This window comes from Dermacentor silvarum, chromosome 1 (genome assembly GCF_013339745.2).
Source record: "Dermacentor silvarum isolate Dsil-2018 chromosome 1, BIME_Dsil_1.4, whole genome shotgun sequence".
In the NCBI taxonomy this organism is placed as follows: Eukaryota; Metazoa; Arthropoda; class Arachnida; order Ixodida; family Ixodidae; genus Dermacentor; species Dermacentor silvarum.
The window spans coordinates 249,568,706-249,585,231 of record NC_051154.1 but is presented as its reverse complement, the minus strand read 5'-3'; the positions used below and the strand labels follow the sequence as shown (position 1 = coordinate 249,585,231).

The 16,526-nt window shown below is 44.4% G+C and overlaps 1 protein-coding gene across 2 annotated transcripts in view; it reads right to left on the bottom strand.

Annotated features, from left to right (window-relative positions):
- Positions 1-200: 200 nt before the first annotated feature.
- Positions 201-16,526, bottom strand: part of LOC119437040 (geranylgeranyl transferase type-2 subunit beta-like) — a 30,649-nt gene continuing 14,323 nt past the window's right edge. The window contains exons 7-11 of one of the 2 annotated variants that reach the window (XR_007464833.1): positions 15,736-15,847; positions 12,578-12,666; positions 12,365-12,439; positions 2,526-6,463; positions 201-2,469 (exon numbers count right to left, since the gene is read on the bottom strand). Coding sequence is in view for 1 of the 2 variants with exons in the window: in XM_037704109.2 (XP_037560037.1) it covers positions 6,320-6,463; positions 12,365-12,439; positions 12,578-12,666; positions 15,736-15,847 (420 nt within the window). In the remaining variant the exon portion in view is untranslated. Of the gene's footprint in view, positions 6,464-12,364; positions 12,440-12,577; positions 12,667-15,735; positions 15,848-16,526 lie in introns of both variants that reach the window. The other variant, XM_037704109.2, reaches the window with a different exon arrangement.

The following is a 16,526-nucleotide window of genomic DNA, read 5'->3' as shown; positions in this document are numbered from 1 at the left end:
CTATATATTTGTATTTTGCCAGGTCAGAAGGTGGTCACCAGAGCCAGAAACCATGACCACCTGCTCAGCAGCTGAACACCACAGCTGCTGATCCATCTCAGTATGCAGGTGGTAAATCAAGCACTGTCAATAATGCTGTGCACATACCACATTACGGCTTTGCTTCACACATACCTCAAGTCAATAACACAAAGAATGCCTTCCTTTGCCATGCATTACTTCTTTTATATTGTCATGGGAGACCACATCATTTCTTCCATAGCCAAGCTTTTACACAAATCGGTTAACAAGCATACATCTGCAACTTTCCTTCATGACAGTAAAAACATTAATGGAGTGGCCTAGTCTTTCCTCTCCAGTGAACAGTGACAGGCAACACACACACAGCAAAAATACTGAGAATATCAAGGGCCATCAATGCTCCAGCCACATGCAAGCTGACATACCAGGCCGAGTTTCTACAGAGACAATTCCATAACAAAACATTGTTTTATGTTTGAAAAATGGTTTGAAATAATGTCTTACAGCAATCCAGCAAAAAATAGCTGTGCTTAGTTAGACAACAAAAATGGTGGGCTTGCTCAGGGAAAAGCACAAGAAATATAAGCGCTATATATATATATAAAAAAACATGGCAGATGCTTGCCAACCCAAGCAACTCATACATGAAAGACAGCAAAGCTGCATAAGGGAGTTCTCCCACCCTTCGGAAGACCTAGGGGTCTATTTTGACTGCCTGAATTCTACCCAAGACTTCACAAACGCTTCACTGTATCCAATGCAATGCCCTCATTACACCCAGGCCTTCACTATATATGAACTTTGTACAGAGACCGGCGTGTTTAATTTAAAATCATAAGAAGCAGTACGGCACAAATGTACTAAAAAAAACAGATATTAAAATTCATCTTAGTCAAAAGGTCAAGACAGGATACCCACAAAATGTTTGTGGATTTGGGCCCCTCCTAGCTGACCTCTAATGTGGAGCCGCTGAAACGCGACCTCAGAAAAAATTGCAGATTACTGGCTAAGATAAACTGTGAGAAGTTGTCTATTTAAGTGAGGCATACACAAGGTAACTTCTATTGTATAACTCTCGATAATTCTGTTTCACAGCAAATTCGGGGTTTTGATGCAGTCTGCGTGTTCGGCTGTTTTTTGATTGACATTTGGTATTGACCACGCCGTCACACGCTGACCTTCACTGCCGCCGCATGAAAACCATTGGGGAACTTCTCTTAACAACTTTGCTGTAAAAGCAGATCACCAATGTGTCCCCCAAATCCACACTACAGAACAGAACCACAAAATTTTGTTTACCTTAAAAAGTCATCCTAACACTCCAGTAGCACACACTGCTAGTTGCTCTCTTTTCAGTCTATAACATATGCAAGTTTCATAAAGTAATGGCAAACCACAAGATAAATCACTATATATGGTAAAACAAAAACATCACAAAGAATGTGCACAACACAGCATTTCAACAAAAAAGTGTGCTTGAAGGGTTTGTGCAAGGCTGTTTATGCTATCAAATGAAGGTGATAGTAGCTAAAACTTGTGATGGTGGACTGAAGTGGGAAACAAAGTATTACATTTTGGCAGTTATTCACCTTTGTCTTGTAGAAACATGCCATCACAAAAAACAAAAGAAAAAGGAAGCATACAGTGAAATACAAGACCAAACATTCTTGTTCAAATATTATTTGAAAAGAATGCTCGGAAACACCCAATGAAGTTATTTCCATGATGTCCATTAAGTGATTGAATGTTCGGCTCAGGTAGGATTTCACTGCCTGTGATCCCGAGTAGGCTCCACATCACTGCTTGTCAAATTACAAAGTCAACCAGTCAAATGTACCATAAGTCTCTGCTGTTTACCACATAAAGGCATCTAGTACACTCTGCAGAAACTTTCTGAACCCTTTGCCAGTGATGCCAGACGGTGTTCTGAAACGTGAGTACACCCATAGTAACTATGATTGCACTAACATTCCACAGCACTGTTCCAAGGCTGAGATCACGCAAAACATGTCCTTCCACTGTTCCATCAGTTGTTTTAAAAGGCTAGTAGAGGTTCCCCTAAAATTGCATGTGTACTCGAGAAGTTATTAAGACATGCTTCCTGAATTCAGGACAATCGCATCAAACATAAGGGAAACCATGCTGTTTTGTATTGCAAGCATTCACAGAAGAGTGCTGACAAATCTTTCAATTTGCATGAGCATCTGTGTGACTCTTTTTAGAATGCACTGACCTACAGACACATCTTTAAAATTAATAGAATTGTGCGCCTCGTGATGACAGTCATATTTTAGAGCGCAGCTCTTAATCCGTTCCTGTGGCGAGCATTGGTGGCGTAACTGAGCGAACAAGCACAACAGCGAAGGATGAAAGAGAAAAGCGTGGTGCCGACAATCGCTATATGAGATGGCACCAAAGTACCGCGTGTCCATCTGTTCACTTCTTTATCTTTCTTCGGTCACTGCGTTTCATCGGCTAACAAATGTTAAACATTATCCCTCGACGCACGACATGCCTGCATGTATCAGAAGTTTCTCTAATGTTATCGATAGTTCTATTCGTTGGCTGTTGTCATGAAATCTTTTTTTAATCTGATTGTATGCGCGATGCGAATTGTGTAGTGCTTTCTGGAAGCCACGCGGGCACCAGCGATTACTCTGGAACCTTCGACGAGTCATGTATAAAAGCTGACGCGCTTGACCCGCATATCAGATTTTCGAAAATCACTGGCTCTGCTCGCTGGTATCGTTGTGCTTGAGTGTTACTTGTTTTGCAACGCTTCGCTCCATCTGCAACGTGCCGCATGAGACAGATTGTCCGCGCCAGCCAATAAATCACTAAATGACTGCGCTCAAATTTCGCATCAGGGAGTACCGTAACCGTCGGTGAATTTTTCCTGCATGCTTCCAGACACAATTCACGGCCAGCAAATGTTAAACATTATCCCTCGCCGCACGACGCACCTGCATGTATCAGAAGTTTCTCGAATATTATCGATAGTTCTAGCCATTGGCTGTTGTCATGAAAGCTTCTTGTAATCTGCCTCGCTTAGAATCTGCCTCGTGCGGCACGTTGCAGACAGAGCAAAGCACTGCAAAACAAGTAACACTCAAGCACAACGATAACGGCGAGCAGAGTCGGCGATCGGCGAAAATCTGATCTGCAGGTCAAGCGCGTCGGCTTTTATACATGACTCGCCGAAGGTTCCAGAGTAATCGCTGGTGCCCGCGTGGCTTCCAGAAAGCATTACACAATTCGCGTCGCACATACAATCAGATTACAAAAAGCTCCACTCGTTAGCGTGCCCTTTTTTTACTTTCTAATACGCATAGAATACAGCGCAAAAGCCTAACAATATACAAACTGCAATTTTAAGCAATAAGTATGCTGTACTCCATACCAGCCGACTTACGTACAGTAATCTCATATATACTACATCCAAAGTACCAAGACTTCACCGCCAGGCCACACCACTTACTGGGTTTTTAGACTTGCTTTGCCAATTTAAAATTATAATTCCCACTTAAATCGCAAGCAGCATGCTGGATTTTATCATGGTCATTTCATTTCCATCAACGTCTCACAACACATTCTAGCCAGCATGTCAGTCCCTTTAAGTGATGGCCGGTCCACTGTAGATGGGATGCAATTAACTTTCTTTTTCCAAGTCAGACCAAATCGCCATTATGCTTTCTCTCTTAGCAAGAAAAACTGGTGAGCGAACAATCAAAAGCATTAATCATTTTTGGACATGAAAAGAAGGTGCACATTACAATTGAGGGCGCATTAGAATTGAGTAAGTACGGTAGTTAAAGAATGTATTGTCCTGCTGGGATCCAAACCTTTAATTTGCAGGAATAGAAGAGACATTATCGGGACCATGGGAAATACAGACAAGCTATTTTCAACGAGCGTTTTGGTTGAAAATAGCTGCGTTTTGGTTGAAAGATACCCCAAAATGAGCGCAAAAGCATCTAAACATGGTGCAGAGTACCTGGATTCACATTTTTTGAAAGCAAGTAAAGTATAAAATCATCTTTAGTATCTCTTTAATTGCAAAATGGCAGAATAATAATCAATGAACAACTGTTATATAGGCATGAACTGAAGACTCCTGTTACCGTTGCTCACTGACAATGTTGGTGGCTGGTTAGAGGCTATGTATACAGTATAGACCACTTATAACGTAACCGCTTATAGTGCAGGACCGGATATAGTGCGGTCTTTTCAGACTCCCGTTAATTTTCCCATAGCACTCCATGTATATACGTATCGCTTATAGTGCAGTTGCGGGAAACAAAACACCGGTTACAGTGCGGCTGCCTGGTAGTACGGAAGTCAGTGGAGACGGCAAACGCTCCCCTCAAACAGGCGCCCCAAGGAGTGCTCGAGGAAGAAAGAGAGACAAAGTGGAGGAGAAGGGCACGTGGTGCGAACGAACAGCCTGTGAGCTGAAACCAGAATCTTGAGTGCGAGTCGTGAAATATCACAGCGCGCATAGCGAGCGAGCGCCACGAAACTGCCAACGCGGGCCAACGCTCGCTTCACGATAACGGCAGTAAACGAAACTTCAGGGAGCGGGCGGCGCCGGCACATCACGGCAAAGGGCGCACGTGGAGACCGTGGAATGTGAGGGAGGAGGGCGGCAGGGAAGCGGATTTCGCCTCGGCAACTCCGCCACTTCGGTGGCTCCCCTTGCCCTTCCTCGTAGCTCCCTCACTTTCGACTGTCACCGTGCGCGCTCGCCGCCGTGCAGGCGCCGCCGCTCCAGCCGGCCCGGCGCCAGCTCCCCGAACTTTCGTTTTCTGCCGTTATCGGAAAGCAGAGTTTACCGGCGTGGGCAGTTACGTTGGCCGGCCTGGGACAGCGCCGCTGCTTCCCTCTGCGCCGTAGCCGCAGCGTGCAAGGTTAACACGTGACTAGAAAGTAGAGGAAGCTACTTCGTAAAGGAGAAAGAAGGGTTCATACACGTGGCTACGGTAGCGTGGCTGAGACGTCTGCACGTACACGCATGTTCCGGCGCAACGCAGTATCGGCGACCTTGCCATTTGAGAGAGGGTAAAATTTCTGCTGCGCTTTTTTTTTCTTTTTGTTTCGTCCGCGCGTGACATTGAGGGGTCTCCCCTAAGCTTTTACTCTATGACGGTGCCGGAGCAATGCCGGTGGGAGGCGCCGCCGTGTGATTTGGTTCGAATTAACGAGATTCGACTGTAAATTGAATGCAAACGTTCTAGCCGCATTCCTCGACTGTCACATACGCGAGGCGGCTCGGTGCAGATGTTTTGCATATGTGCGGGCCTTGAAAATTGTTGCTTTGGTTATAGTGCGGTACCGCTTATAGTGCGGACATTCGCGACCCCGGCGACTTACGTTATAAGCGGTCTACACTATATAACAGTTTAATTTTCTGACCACTGAGAAAGAAGAGATTGAATTCAATGCAAAACATTTGGAAAATTGCACACAAGAGGTAACATGAAGCTCGTCAGGAGTGCAAAAATCTAACACAGCACAAACCTTTTCAAACATTGCTAGGGACTTTGTCCCTTCAAAGCTTTACCTAAGTCTAATGATGCCAACAACAAATTTTCTTTCTTTCTTTATTAGGGGGGGGGGGGGGGGGGGAGGCTCAGGCTGATTCCAGCTTCAGAAGCAGAGAAAGAGTACACAGGTCAAATTTCAGAGCATTTCCTTATTCAAATTTAGTTCTTGCAGCATTTCATTACATTAATATGCAACATGGCGAGACATTACAAATGCTTTCAGTAGAGCAAGTATTTTGACACTGAAATGTTCTATGCTGGAGCTAGTGAAGGTGTACCTGCGATGTGAGGACCAAAAGAAAGCTTATGGGGGTGTTAAATTGTGCGAAAGCTGCTTTTACCCTTGGTTCAATAAACACTGTACCACATTCTAATTCTGTGAACAAGTATTGTTCGTTCAGTTGGAACAAAGAACATTTGTAACACAGCATGTACATAATAAAATACCATTTCTTATCAAACGACAGGTAACTTTCCACTAACATAATAAAAATGATAGACACAATAAATGAAATCTAAATTGCCCAAATATAGCGACAGACAGCAGTCTACGATTTCTGCAAAAACAGAAAACTCCGACCATCAGTACAACAACCATATTAACTTTCTTCACCCAATAGGCAATGCATTAGGCACTGCATTTTCCTTGTTAGGCCCTAGCAACAAAAAGCTGCTTGTAACAGCAAGGTGAATATGAATGACTTACTACAACGAAATCTAAAAATGACTTGGTAACTCGAGCAACTGCACCCATATCACAAGGATAATAATTGGTGTCTCACACCCAGCCTCGCTACAACCTCTTCGGACATGCAGAAGACTGGGTTCACAGGCTTGAGTCTCTCATCTCCTAGCAAAGACAGACCGGCCAAGCCGAACAATGTATGGAATGGGTCCACCTGTCAAAAATAACACCAACAGTGCTTCAGTCCAAGGATGCAGTATGCAATGTTGCACATACCTCAAAAGTTTGGTCTGCAGACAGGATATCACAAGGAAGCCATATAACGTACAAAAGCGAACATGCAGATACAGTCGAATTCCGTTAATTGAACTCTGACGGGACTGACAAAACCGACTGAATTATCCAGCATGTCAAATTAAACAAATGCAGAAAAAATGCCAAAACGCACGACTGATTCATTTGGCACTATTTTCTAGATTCTAACAGGCCCACAAATCAAATGTGCAGCCACTTTCTATGCGTCCAAAATAGAAAACTAACATAGAGATACTGCGAAGGCAATTTTGGTTTCATATCCGATTGCACCGCACAGGTAATTTTCAGACCAATTATCTTGAAAAGAAAAAAAAAAAGGAGGCGCGCATTAGAATTGAGTAAATACCGTAATCAGACATTGTGAGCTATGGTTATTGCATGAAAATCTTGCTAGGGCAGACCGAAAATAGGTGTTTTCGATGGGAGGTGGTGTGTGTTCAACGCATTCATTGTCCCCTAAGCTTCACCAAGGCCGACACTGCCACTAAAGGGGTCGCTACTGGGGACATTGTTGGGGTCACCATAGAGGTCAGGCACGTGCGTGCTGACTGGTCAAGTTCCAATTATCTGGCGAAAGCCCATTTTAAGATCGAAATAACGAAAGTTTGGGCCCATAGAAATGCGCCGGCCGGGACCTTCGGTCAGAATCGAATTGACCGAAAAATCGAATTAACCGGAGTCAAAGTACCGAAAACCTAATGTATAAATTTTTGCTACCCCAGACAAAAGCTTCAGTCAAGGTCTGACGAAACTGGCTGTATGCAGCAAGAAACGACTTTTCTGTCACCGGGGACATGACTCAAGTCAGCAACACTACTGGGCAAGAGTTGTGACTTCCATGTGGACAGTCCTCTATAATCACCACATAACTGCTTGAAATTCAGAGGCTGCAATATAACACAAAAAGGGGAACTCAAAATGTCCAATTTTCCCAGCAAAGAAATTTCTAGAACGCTTTGTGCACACTTTTCTCTTTGTATTAATTGTCCTTGCTTTCGTGGGGTTATTTTTGGAAGCTGATAAGTAGGCTTTGGAATTTGGCCCGGCGTTGGCACCTCGTTCACGGGGTGTGACAATATTTCTGGCGTCTGCAACAAGGACCTTTCTGGTGCAAATTGTGTGTCCACAGTAGGTAGAAAGAGCCTAGGGTCGTTTATATTTACATCGTAAACGATTTTGAGTGTTGCACCACGTTTCACTAACTTGTGTGAAGAGAGCAGCAGTTCAATAGTTGAAATCTAGGCAGATATTTTTTGCACGCGGCTAGATTTTAGAAGGGCATCATAGATCTCGAGAAATCCCTTGGTGATTTCTAGCCCTTGGTGAGAAGATGGGTCTTTCTGGAGCTGAACTACGGAAGTGGGTTAGCCAGAAGGAAAAGGAAGCTGTAGAAAGAGAGAGAGAGAGAAGCTAGCAACCAAAAGAGCCAAAGAAGAAAGAGAGGCAAAGGAGCGACAGATAAGAGAACAAAGAGAAGCTGAAATAGCTAAGAGAGAAAGACAAAGACAGCACGAGTTAGAACTCGAACGACTTCATTTGCAGCAGCACACAGACGCTCCCCTGCTCATCCAAGAGTCGATAGCACTGAAAGGGAAGAAACAAGCTTCCGTCTGAACCCAAGCAAACTGCTTGTGGCATTCGATGAAAGAAAAGATGACCTGGATGCTTACTTGCACAGGTTTGAGACAGTTGCTAAAAGCCAGAATTGGCCAGAGGATCAATGGGCCACTGCATTGAGCACGTGTTTGAGTGATGAAGCTCTTAGTGTGTATGGTAGGCTGACGCCAACGGATGCCTCTAATTATGGGAGGGTGAAAGCCGCTCTGCTAAAGAGATTTAGGTTCACCGTAGAAGGCTTCCGAGATAAGTTTAGGACCGGAAAGCCTGCCAATGATGAGACTGCTATGCAATTTGCCGCGCGGCTCAGCCACTACTTCGATAGGTGGACCGAAGTTTCAGAGACTGCACAGGTGTACGATGCCCTTAGAGAGCTTCTGATCAAGAAGCAATTCCTCATCAGTTGCCACCAGAGGCTGCCACTCTATCTGAAAGAAAGGAAAGCTAAGTCGCTTCAAGATATGCTGGAATTGGCAGACTAATTTTTGGAATCGCAGGGAGGCAGCAATCTCTCCAAGCTCAAAAAAGTTGGTCCAGAGGACACAAATAAACCGGCATCCAATGAGTGGAGAAATCCTCAGAAGCCTTTTCCGAGGTTTTATCTTTGTAACTGACTGGGCCACCATGACAGCAATTGTCGGAGCAATTTTACGCGCCCCAATGATGTAGAATGTTTTAAATGTGGGCGATCTGGTCGCAAAGCCTATACATGTCGCAACGGAGGGAAAGAAGCTCCCCAGGCATCATGTGTGTATGCCCCGCCAAAACACCAAGAAGAAGACATCAACACGGGCTTTGTAGAACTGCGAAATGGAAAAACAATTCCGGTCGTTAATGCTGTGATGAGAAAATGCCCAGAATTTCCCATTAAAGGAATGCCTGTACTTGCCGGAAAAATGGCAGGGAAGCCAATCATGGTGTTAAGAGATACCGGCAGCAGCACAGTGATCGTGCGAAGGGCCTTGTCAAAGTCGATGAGCTCACGGGCGAAACCAATTTAGTTTACCTGGTCGATGGTACGGCTAAGAAGCTTCCCAAGCCAAGATTGAGGTCGCAACCCCCTATTATAGTGGGAGTGTCACAGCTTTTTGTATCGACAGCCCACTGTATGATCTAATCCTAGGAAACATAGAGGGAGTTCGAGCTCCAGACAATCCGAAACACTACCATCGGAAAACCAAGGACAGGAAATTCAAATTTAAATACATTTACGTTTATGTGCGGTGCAAAGTGTTTTGATGAGTGAACAGTGTTTATTTATGCATCATTAACGGAGTGTTGTTTTGTTTGTACTATGTAAACTACACTGCCACAGTTTGGTATACTTGTTGTACCTGCTCTGTTTCATATTTCTGCCTTGTTACGCGAGAGATGTGTTATTGTGTAGCACAAGTGTACTTGTTATGCGAGAGATGTGTTATTGTGTAGTACAAATGTACCTGTGTGACTTGTGTTTGTACTCGATGTAACGCGAGTGAAGTGGTGGACTGATTTATCGACCTACGAACTCGTGCGTAGTGGACTTTTGTGTGCTCTACTTTTGTGTTTTCATGAAATATTATTGCATAATATTCTTAAAGTGGGGGCAATGTCACAAAAGAGCGCATAATGAAAGCACGCGCCACGTCAACAAAGGAGAAGGACAGCCCCGCGGCAGCTTCAACAGAGGGAGAGAGAGCGCATAAGCCACTGACAGCTGACGCGATCAACGGAGTCTAGAAGCTTCGACAAGATACGCGAAGGCGATGGTAACAAGAGAGAGAGCGTGCGTGCCGACACACCCTCTCCCCTGGAGAGTCGAGAGAGAGAGGGAGTACTACAGCGTGAGCGTGCGCCTACAGATGAGTCACTACCCTCCTCGACGACGCTCCGACGGCCGCGGTCGAAAACGGGAGAAATGTCTAGAAGATTCCCAGGCTCTGTTCATGCTACAGGATCACGACTCCGACCGAAGGTTCGAGAAGCGCAGGCGAAGGCGAAAAAAACGCCGTGCGGGAATCTGAAGGGGCATCAGCCCTGCCGGTGAAGAGATGTGATGTGAAGATAGATCATCTGCAGAAGAAGGGGATTCCTCAGCAAGCTAACCGACGAGTTCATGGAGCGTCCGCATATCTGGAAGAAGTTCCTTCTTCGAGATTTGCCTCAGCTACGTCGAGATCGTTCGGCTCAAGACCAGCCCGGGTGAATACGAGTGGACACTTTGTGTTCCTATTCATTCTGTACTCTATGTGTTGAGCTCTTAGTGCTTGTCGTTAATTATTTTCTTGTGTTTTGTTAACACCCATCTAAATTGCATTGTGTTGTGCCTAGCCAAAGTGTGCGTGTATGCAACTGCCTTATTTGAAGAATATATTTTGTTTTGTTTTGACAACTCTCGGCTCTGACTCAATCTTTGGACCACAACCGGTGTTTTCTGGCTCACCAGAGGGCCCCTTATTAATTGTCCTTGCTTTTGTGGGGTTATTTTCAAAAGCGGATAAGTTGGCTTTGAAATTTGGTCCGGCGATGGCGCCTCGTTCACGGGGTGTGTGGCAGAGCACAAAGGATGCATCGCAGAGAACGCTTCCTGCATGTGATTGTGCAGAAGCGGTGCACCCAAGAACGTACAGATTTTTTATGTGTGTGTGATTAGTAATACAAATATTTAGCAGCTCCTTCCACAACTTCTGTGGAATTTACAGCAAGGATGATTTACAGCAAGGAGGCCAGTGCAACCATGAAACGTACCATCCATGTAGTTCAGTGGCAATTTAAATGTGGCAACATGTATGGCCAAGTGGGGGAAGAATTATTGCAGCAAGGAATATGCTAAACTGTTACATTAAACATTTACTAAACACGAGAAAGCTGAGGTAAATGTTCATACTGTCATGCATAACTATCACAGGCAATTTAAAAAAAATGATTTCTCAGTTAATTCTCATATCCAATGCAGCCAATGTACCTATGGTTACTGTAATGAGCACTACAGTACCTTCTTTGTTTTACTCCCAAAAATGAGCGCATGTCCTGCACAAAATTGGTACTGTTCACATGCTAGAACAATCTTAGGCTACATAACTACAGTGCATTAATTCTCTGCTTCGTTCTTTTATCCTGTACCAAATAGTTTCAAAATATGGACCATTCTTGGTCAAAGCTGAATGTTTATGGAGAAATTTAGTGCCCTTTTCTACGTACTTAAGTTTTACTACGTCTAAACTACAGAATTGGCTGGAGCTCAATTCAAAACAAAATTAAGTTAGGCAAGTAGGTTCCATAGAAATCAGCAGGGTGGAGGAAGTTTCATGAAATGGAAAAGTGTCATCCACCTGAAAGCAGCACGGAGCCCTACAAGGGACTGAAGTACTAAAGCGCCAAACAGACGACACAAGAAAGCTTACTTGACACACTTGACACTTGACGACACTTGAGCGCTTACTGACATGCACCAACTAGCCCAACAAAAAATTCTGCTTGAATACCTACAAGGCAAACCCATACTAGTTCCTCAGTTCAAGATCTTGGCAGTTTAGAAAAGAAAAATTCAACAAAATTGAGTGGATTACAGTCTTCACTTTCACAAAATTTATTTAAAGAGAAAGAAGATGAATGGTGAGAAGCAGAACATATCAATTGCGTACAAGTGCACTGCCATGGCTTCAGAACTTGTTACAATGAATGCACTGCACTTCTGCGTTCTGATCACTTGTGAGTGCAGAGAAGCCGGGCATGAGCAATTCACGAGCTTAAGCTTCAGCATTTGGTTACAAAGAAGATGAATGGCGATAAGTTTATAAGTGGACATATCAGTTGCATACAAATAGCCCTTGTTTTGATCACTTGCAATTGCAGAGAAGCCGAGCATGAGAAATTCAAAAGGTTAGGCTTTGGTGTGTCAGCAGCAGAGGTCTCAAAGATAAAACAGCTGTGACAATCCTGACACGCTACATAAAGCAGCACAATAGCTCTCAGTGCCAATGCTTCAATCCCATGAATACCTTCATGTTTTTACATTTATTTTAGTATCAATCTAGTGTTTCAACAGAGAGCAAAATTCAGGTGCCATGTGCATATGCCTTAGAATAACTGAACTTTCCATACCTTATGACCCAAGGCAGCACAAAGACCATAGCAAATCTAACATCACATCATTCTAAAGACACTAGCACGTTAAAAAATGGAAACAAGTACGCCTACTCACCATGTCTCCCGGTCGGTCCCCGAAGCCACCAGTTTCTTCATCCTGAGAAGCGAGTATGAAGTTCTGAAGTTTCTCCTAGAAAATGCGTGTGCATGTTAAAAGAAATTAGCTTTAACCTTGCAAAGAACAGCAAGCAATTTTTCAAGTGTGCATGAAAAAAAGTGCTGACAGTGTGAAATATTTCCACTGTTGATTGCGCCTGAAAGTGCGTACCTTGTCTATCCAGTGCAGCCTGCCAATGATCTTCAGCGAGGCAAGCACCCACCATGAGTAGCACACATCTGGGAGCTTCTCAGGCCGACCTTAGACAGCACAGAAGGAACAATAAACTCGGGCTCATTTTCATAATGTTTACATTCTAAATTATTACATAGGCTAGGTTAAAACGACACTGGGCTATTGAATTAATGAATACCAACACAGCGTACAGTGTAAGTGCCACTTATGGCTGTAGAAGGACTCTACAAAGAAAAGGCACCTCAGGGGGGTGCAAGCTGACAGCTGCCCTTCGTACCTCGATTTATCGAATGTGCTAGTTAATATAGCAGCTCAGTGTCATGTGCACTAAACTTCCTATAGTGTATTTTTACTGGTTTGTACAAACAATACTAAGAAATTCTTGGATGTAATGTGAGTGGGTTTGACTGTATGTATGTATCCTGAACAACTTTCACCCGAAAACCGAAATGTTAAAAACAGCCTTTTTCTACCTTCTTCAACCTTTTCTTAAAAAAGGTATCCTGATCAAAACAAGAAAATTGCATTCATTATACAAAACAGAAAATTTTCAAGAAGCAAGAATGCATGCTGTAGCTGTCAGAAGGTTTGGACAAAATAAAATGTGCACAGTCAAATGCCTCCACAACAAAATGACCTGTATAACAAAGTATTTCGTATGTCCAGGCCAAATTCCTACAGTTAAACCTGGATATAACGAAACTGACAAATTCCCGAAAAACTTCGTTATAAAGAGGATTTCGTTATATGCAGGTTCGGCACGAAAATTGGAAAAAAAAACGCTTACCGTATGTACTATCGCACAAGATTTACCCCCAATACACTAAAGTTGCGATGAACAAAGAAGTCCCAGTTTCGCCCGAAAGGCAAACAAACGTCTTTGCGATTGTGACAGCAAATTAGCAGACAGCTATACTAAGTAAGGAAAGTACAGTCAAACCTCGTTAATACGTACCCGCTTAATGCGTAATTGCGGTTTAAACCTAGTCGCGAAGATTCCCCCACCCAGCCCCCAATGAACCCCATGTATTGGCTGACCGCTAAAGCCGTAGTCGCTCATTGCCCACCAAACAGTTAGTGCGTACTATTTTTCTTGTTTTACACGCACAGGCACAAAATCGGCAAAATCTCATGCCCGCGGACGTTCGATTCTCGAGTTGCGACGCCCGGACGACAGTCGCCAGCGATAGTGAACTTACAACATGGCCACCATGACGTATTTTCTGCCGATAGCCGCGCACAAAGGCATGGTCTTCGAGATAAGTTCCCGGTAACGCGGAGAAGCTGCCGGTAGGGGGTGCGAATTCGATGTCGCTGTAGGAGTAGTAACCGCGCAGAAGCACATTTTATTGCGAAGCGCATTTGTGCCATTGCCGTGGACGTCGCTTTGAGGTTCCGTGTAGAGTCCAAACACGGCAACCTCGTCGCCGTACGCTGTGTGTGCGAGTGAAAGCTTGCGGGGGTCAGACTCAATCTCGCACGTGCGAGGGAGATGGGGGGGAGGGGGGCGGAAGCGCGCGTTCGCGCTAGGTACGGCGGGGGAGGCGAGAAAGGGAGGTTAGCGGCGGCCGCTGTATCTTGAAAGCGATCTGCGATGTGGAAAAAGAGTGCGCCCGCGCGGGCTTATCTTCAAAGGGAACTGCAGACAAGGTCAATATCTCGCATTTCTTCGTCGAAGCACTCATCCTTCGAATGTGACACCAGGTACTGGATGCGTGGACGCGTGTCGTTTCACACAAGCAAGGCGTCGGAAACGTAGAGCGAGCGACACGATGGCGTAGTAGCACAGTGTCAAGTTAGTGAAGTGAAGGGCAGAGACTTGCGCAGTAACCAGAGAGTGACGTAGCCAGCGCGTTGAAAAAAAAAAAAAGTTTTCTTTTTTTTTTTCCCCCTTCAGCAACATCAACAGGAAAAGGAAAGTGCCGGCTTGGCGGGCTGGGTCAGCTGCAGCAGGCAGCGGGTTCAGGTTTGAATGAAGGGAAGGGGAAAGGTCACGCACGTGACGGCAAGATTGCCGGGTCGAGGAATGTAGGCCCGCCTCACACACGCTCGCACGCACGCACGCACACGTGGGCTCGCTCTCGCGCCGTGAATTCGAGCTCACCAAGCGCGAGGCCGCCGCTTCGCATTCCGTCGTGGCGAAGAAGGTGCTTCTGGTTGCTGCTGGCGCAAAAATGATAAAATTTGGGGCGAAATCTCTAGGTTGTCGGCGGGGAAAATTCGTTATATCGAGGGGGTCTCCCGCTGCCACTTCGTTACGTAGAGGTTTCAAATACATGTGCTTCTATGGAGTCACGGCGGGGAATACAAAAACTTCATTATATCCAGGAATTTGTTATATGAAGGTTCGTTATAAGCAGGTTTAACTATATACCATGCATATTGTGGACACCTCTACAGATAAGACCCCCACAACGAATTTGCCTGTACAATGACGGAACATAGGCACCCCTGAGGGCTGATTTGTTGCTTTACAAGAAAAGCATGTAGTGGTGTCACCACGTCTCTTTAGTGGTGCTAGGGAGCCTTCATACACATGAAGGCTCCTTAGGCAGTACACATAAAAAGCACCATGCGGAAAGGATTGGACACCACAGTAGCTACAATAGACCCCGCCCCACATGGCATGTGATAATCAGCTCAGAACTGACGGCCTGATGACATTGTTGAGGCCATCAAGGATGGAATAGAGGCAAAAGTTGACGAAGGCTGCAGTGGTGAAGAGTCTGATGAATAAAAAAAAAAATTTGACAAAGCTGTACGTTATGCCACTTCCAATTTTGCCACTGGGGATGTCACTTGATGTCACCGACCTCGTTACCTTCAGTCAGTTTCAGTCGCAAATATCGTCGAACAATGTGTGCACAAGAAAGTTAGTTACATAATTCACTAAATATATCTTGAATTCATGATAAATAAGAATTTTATTTTGCCAAACATGCTTAGCCTGCTCTATAGTGAGCTGTAGAGTGTGCAATCCTTACAACAAAGTGACCGGAATAATTAAGGATTTTATAGGCCCCAAGCACTTCGTTATAAAGGCTTTTGACTGTACTACGTTGGAGGTAAGGAAATAAAGGCACATGAGTGAAAGTGGGCTAAACTAGAAAAGAAACAACAGAAAAATGGGTTACCATTGAGACCTCCAGATGGAAGTTGCCTTTCACATAACCACCAACCAAGAAGGTCTGCATTAATATGGTGAAGCCGACCAAGTATGGACAGGGTTCCAAGGCAGCAATATATCTACATGCAAATAAAAAACATTTGCAGATGAAAATGTACATTTACTTTTTTTAACTACAAGCAATGCGAAATATAGAGCAGATACAGAAAATCGTGGTCTGAATTGTCCCAGAGCATTCACTGTTGCTGTGTTAAATATTTGTAAATTTCAGACACACCTCCAGTGCCCATATTTTTACACAATTTTTACTGTATAGTAGCTAAGACCCTCTTCTCCCTACCATCCGAACGAATGACAAGCTTCTAAGTCATATAAATGAGATTCCTGGCTGCCTCGTCCATTCGTGGATAAGTCATATTGGTCCTCATGGTGTTCAAGAGGCTGTTCTCCTATAGCCCATCATGAGAATGGATTGAAAAATTGAAAATATGGGCAAGTTCTACTTCATAGTTTCAAATGGTCTAAGTCAGGCTGAAATGTTAGGTTGTCCTCCTGTGACCCACTGCATTAATGGCGTGTGAATCTGAGCAAATTCCACCTCGTGGCATCAATTGAGCTAATTAAGGCTGAATGGTAAGTCAACCATCACAGAAACATATTGTGAATCTCAGCAAGTTCTACCTCATGGTGTCAATCAGGCCAATTCGCGCTGAAACAACAGTCACTGTTCTCCTGTCATTCCCACACAACAAAGAGTGCAAACCGAGCCAGTTCCACTTTGTAGTGTCGACTGAGCCA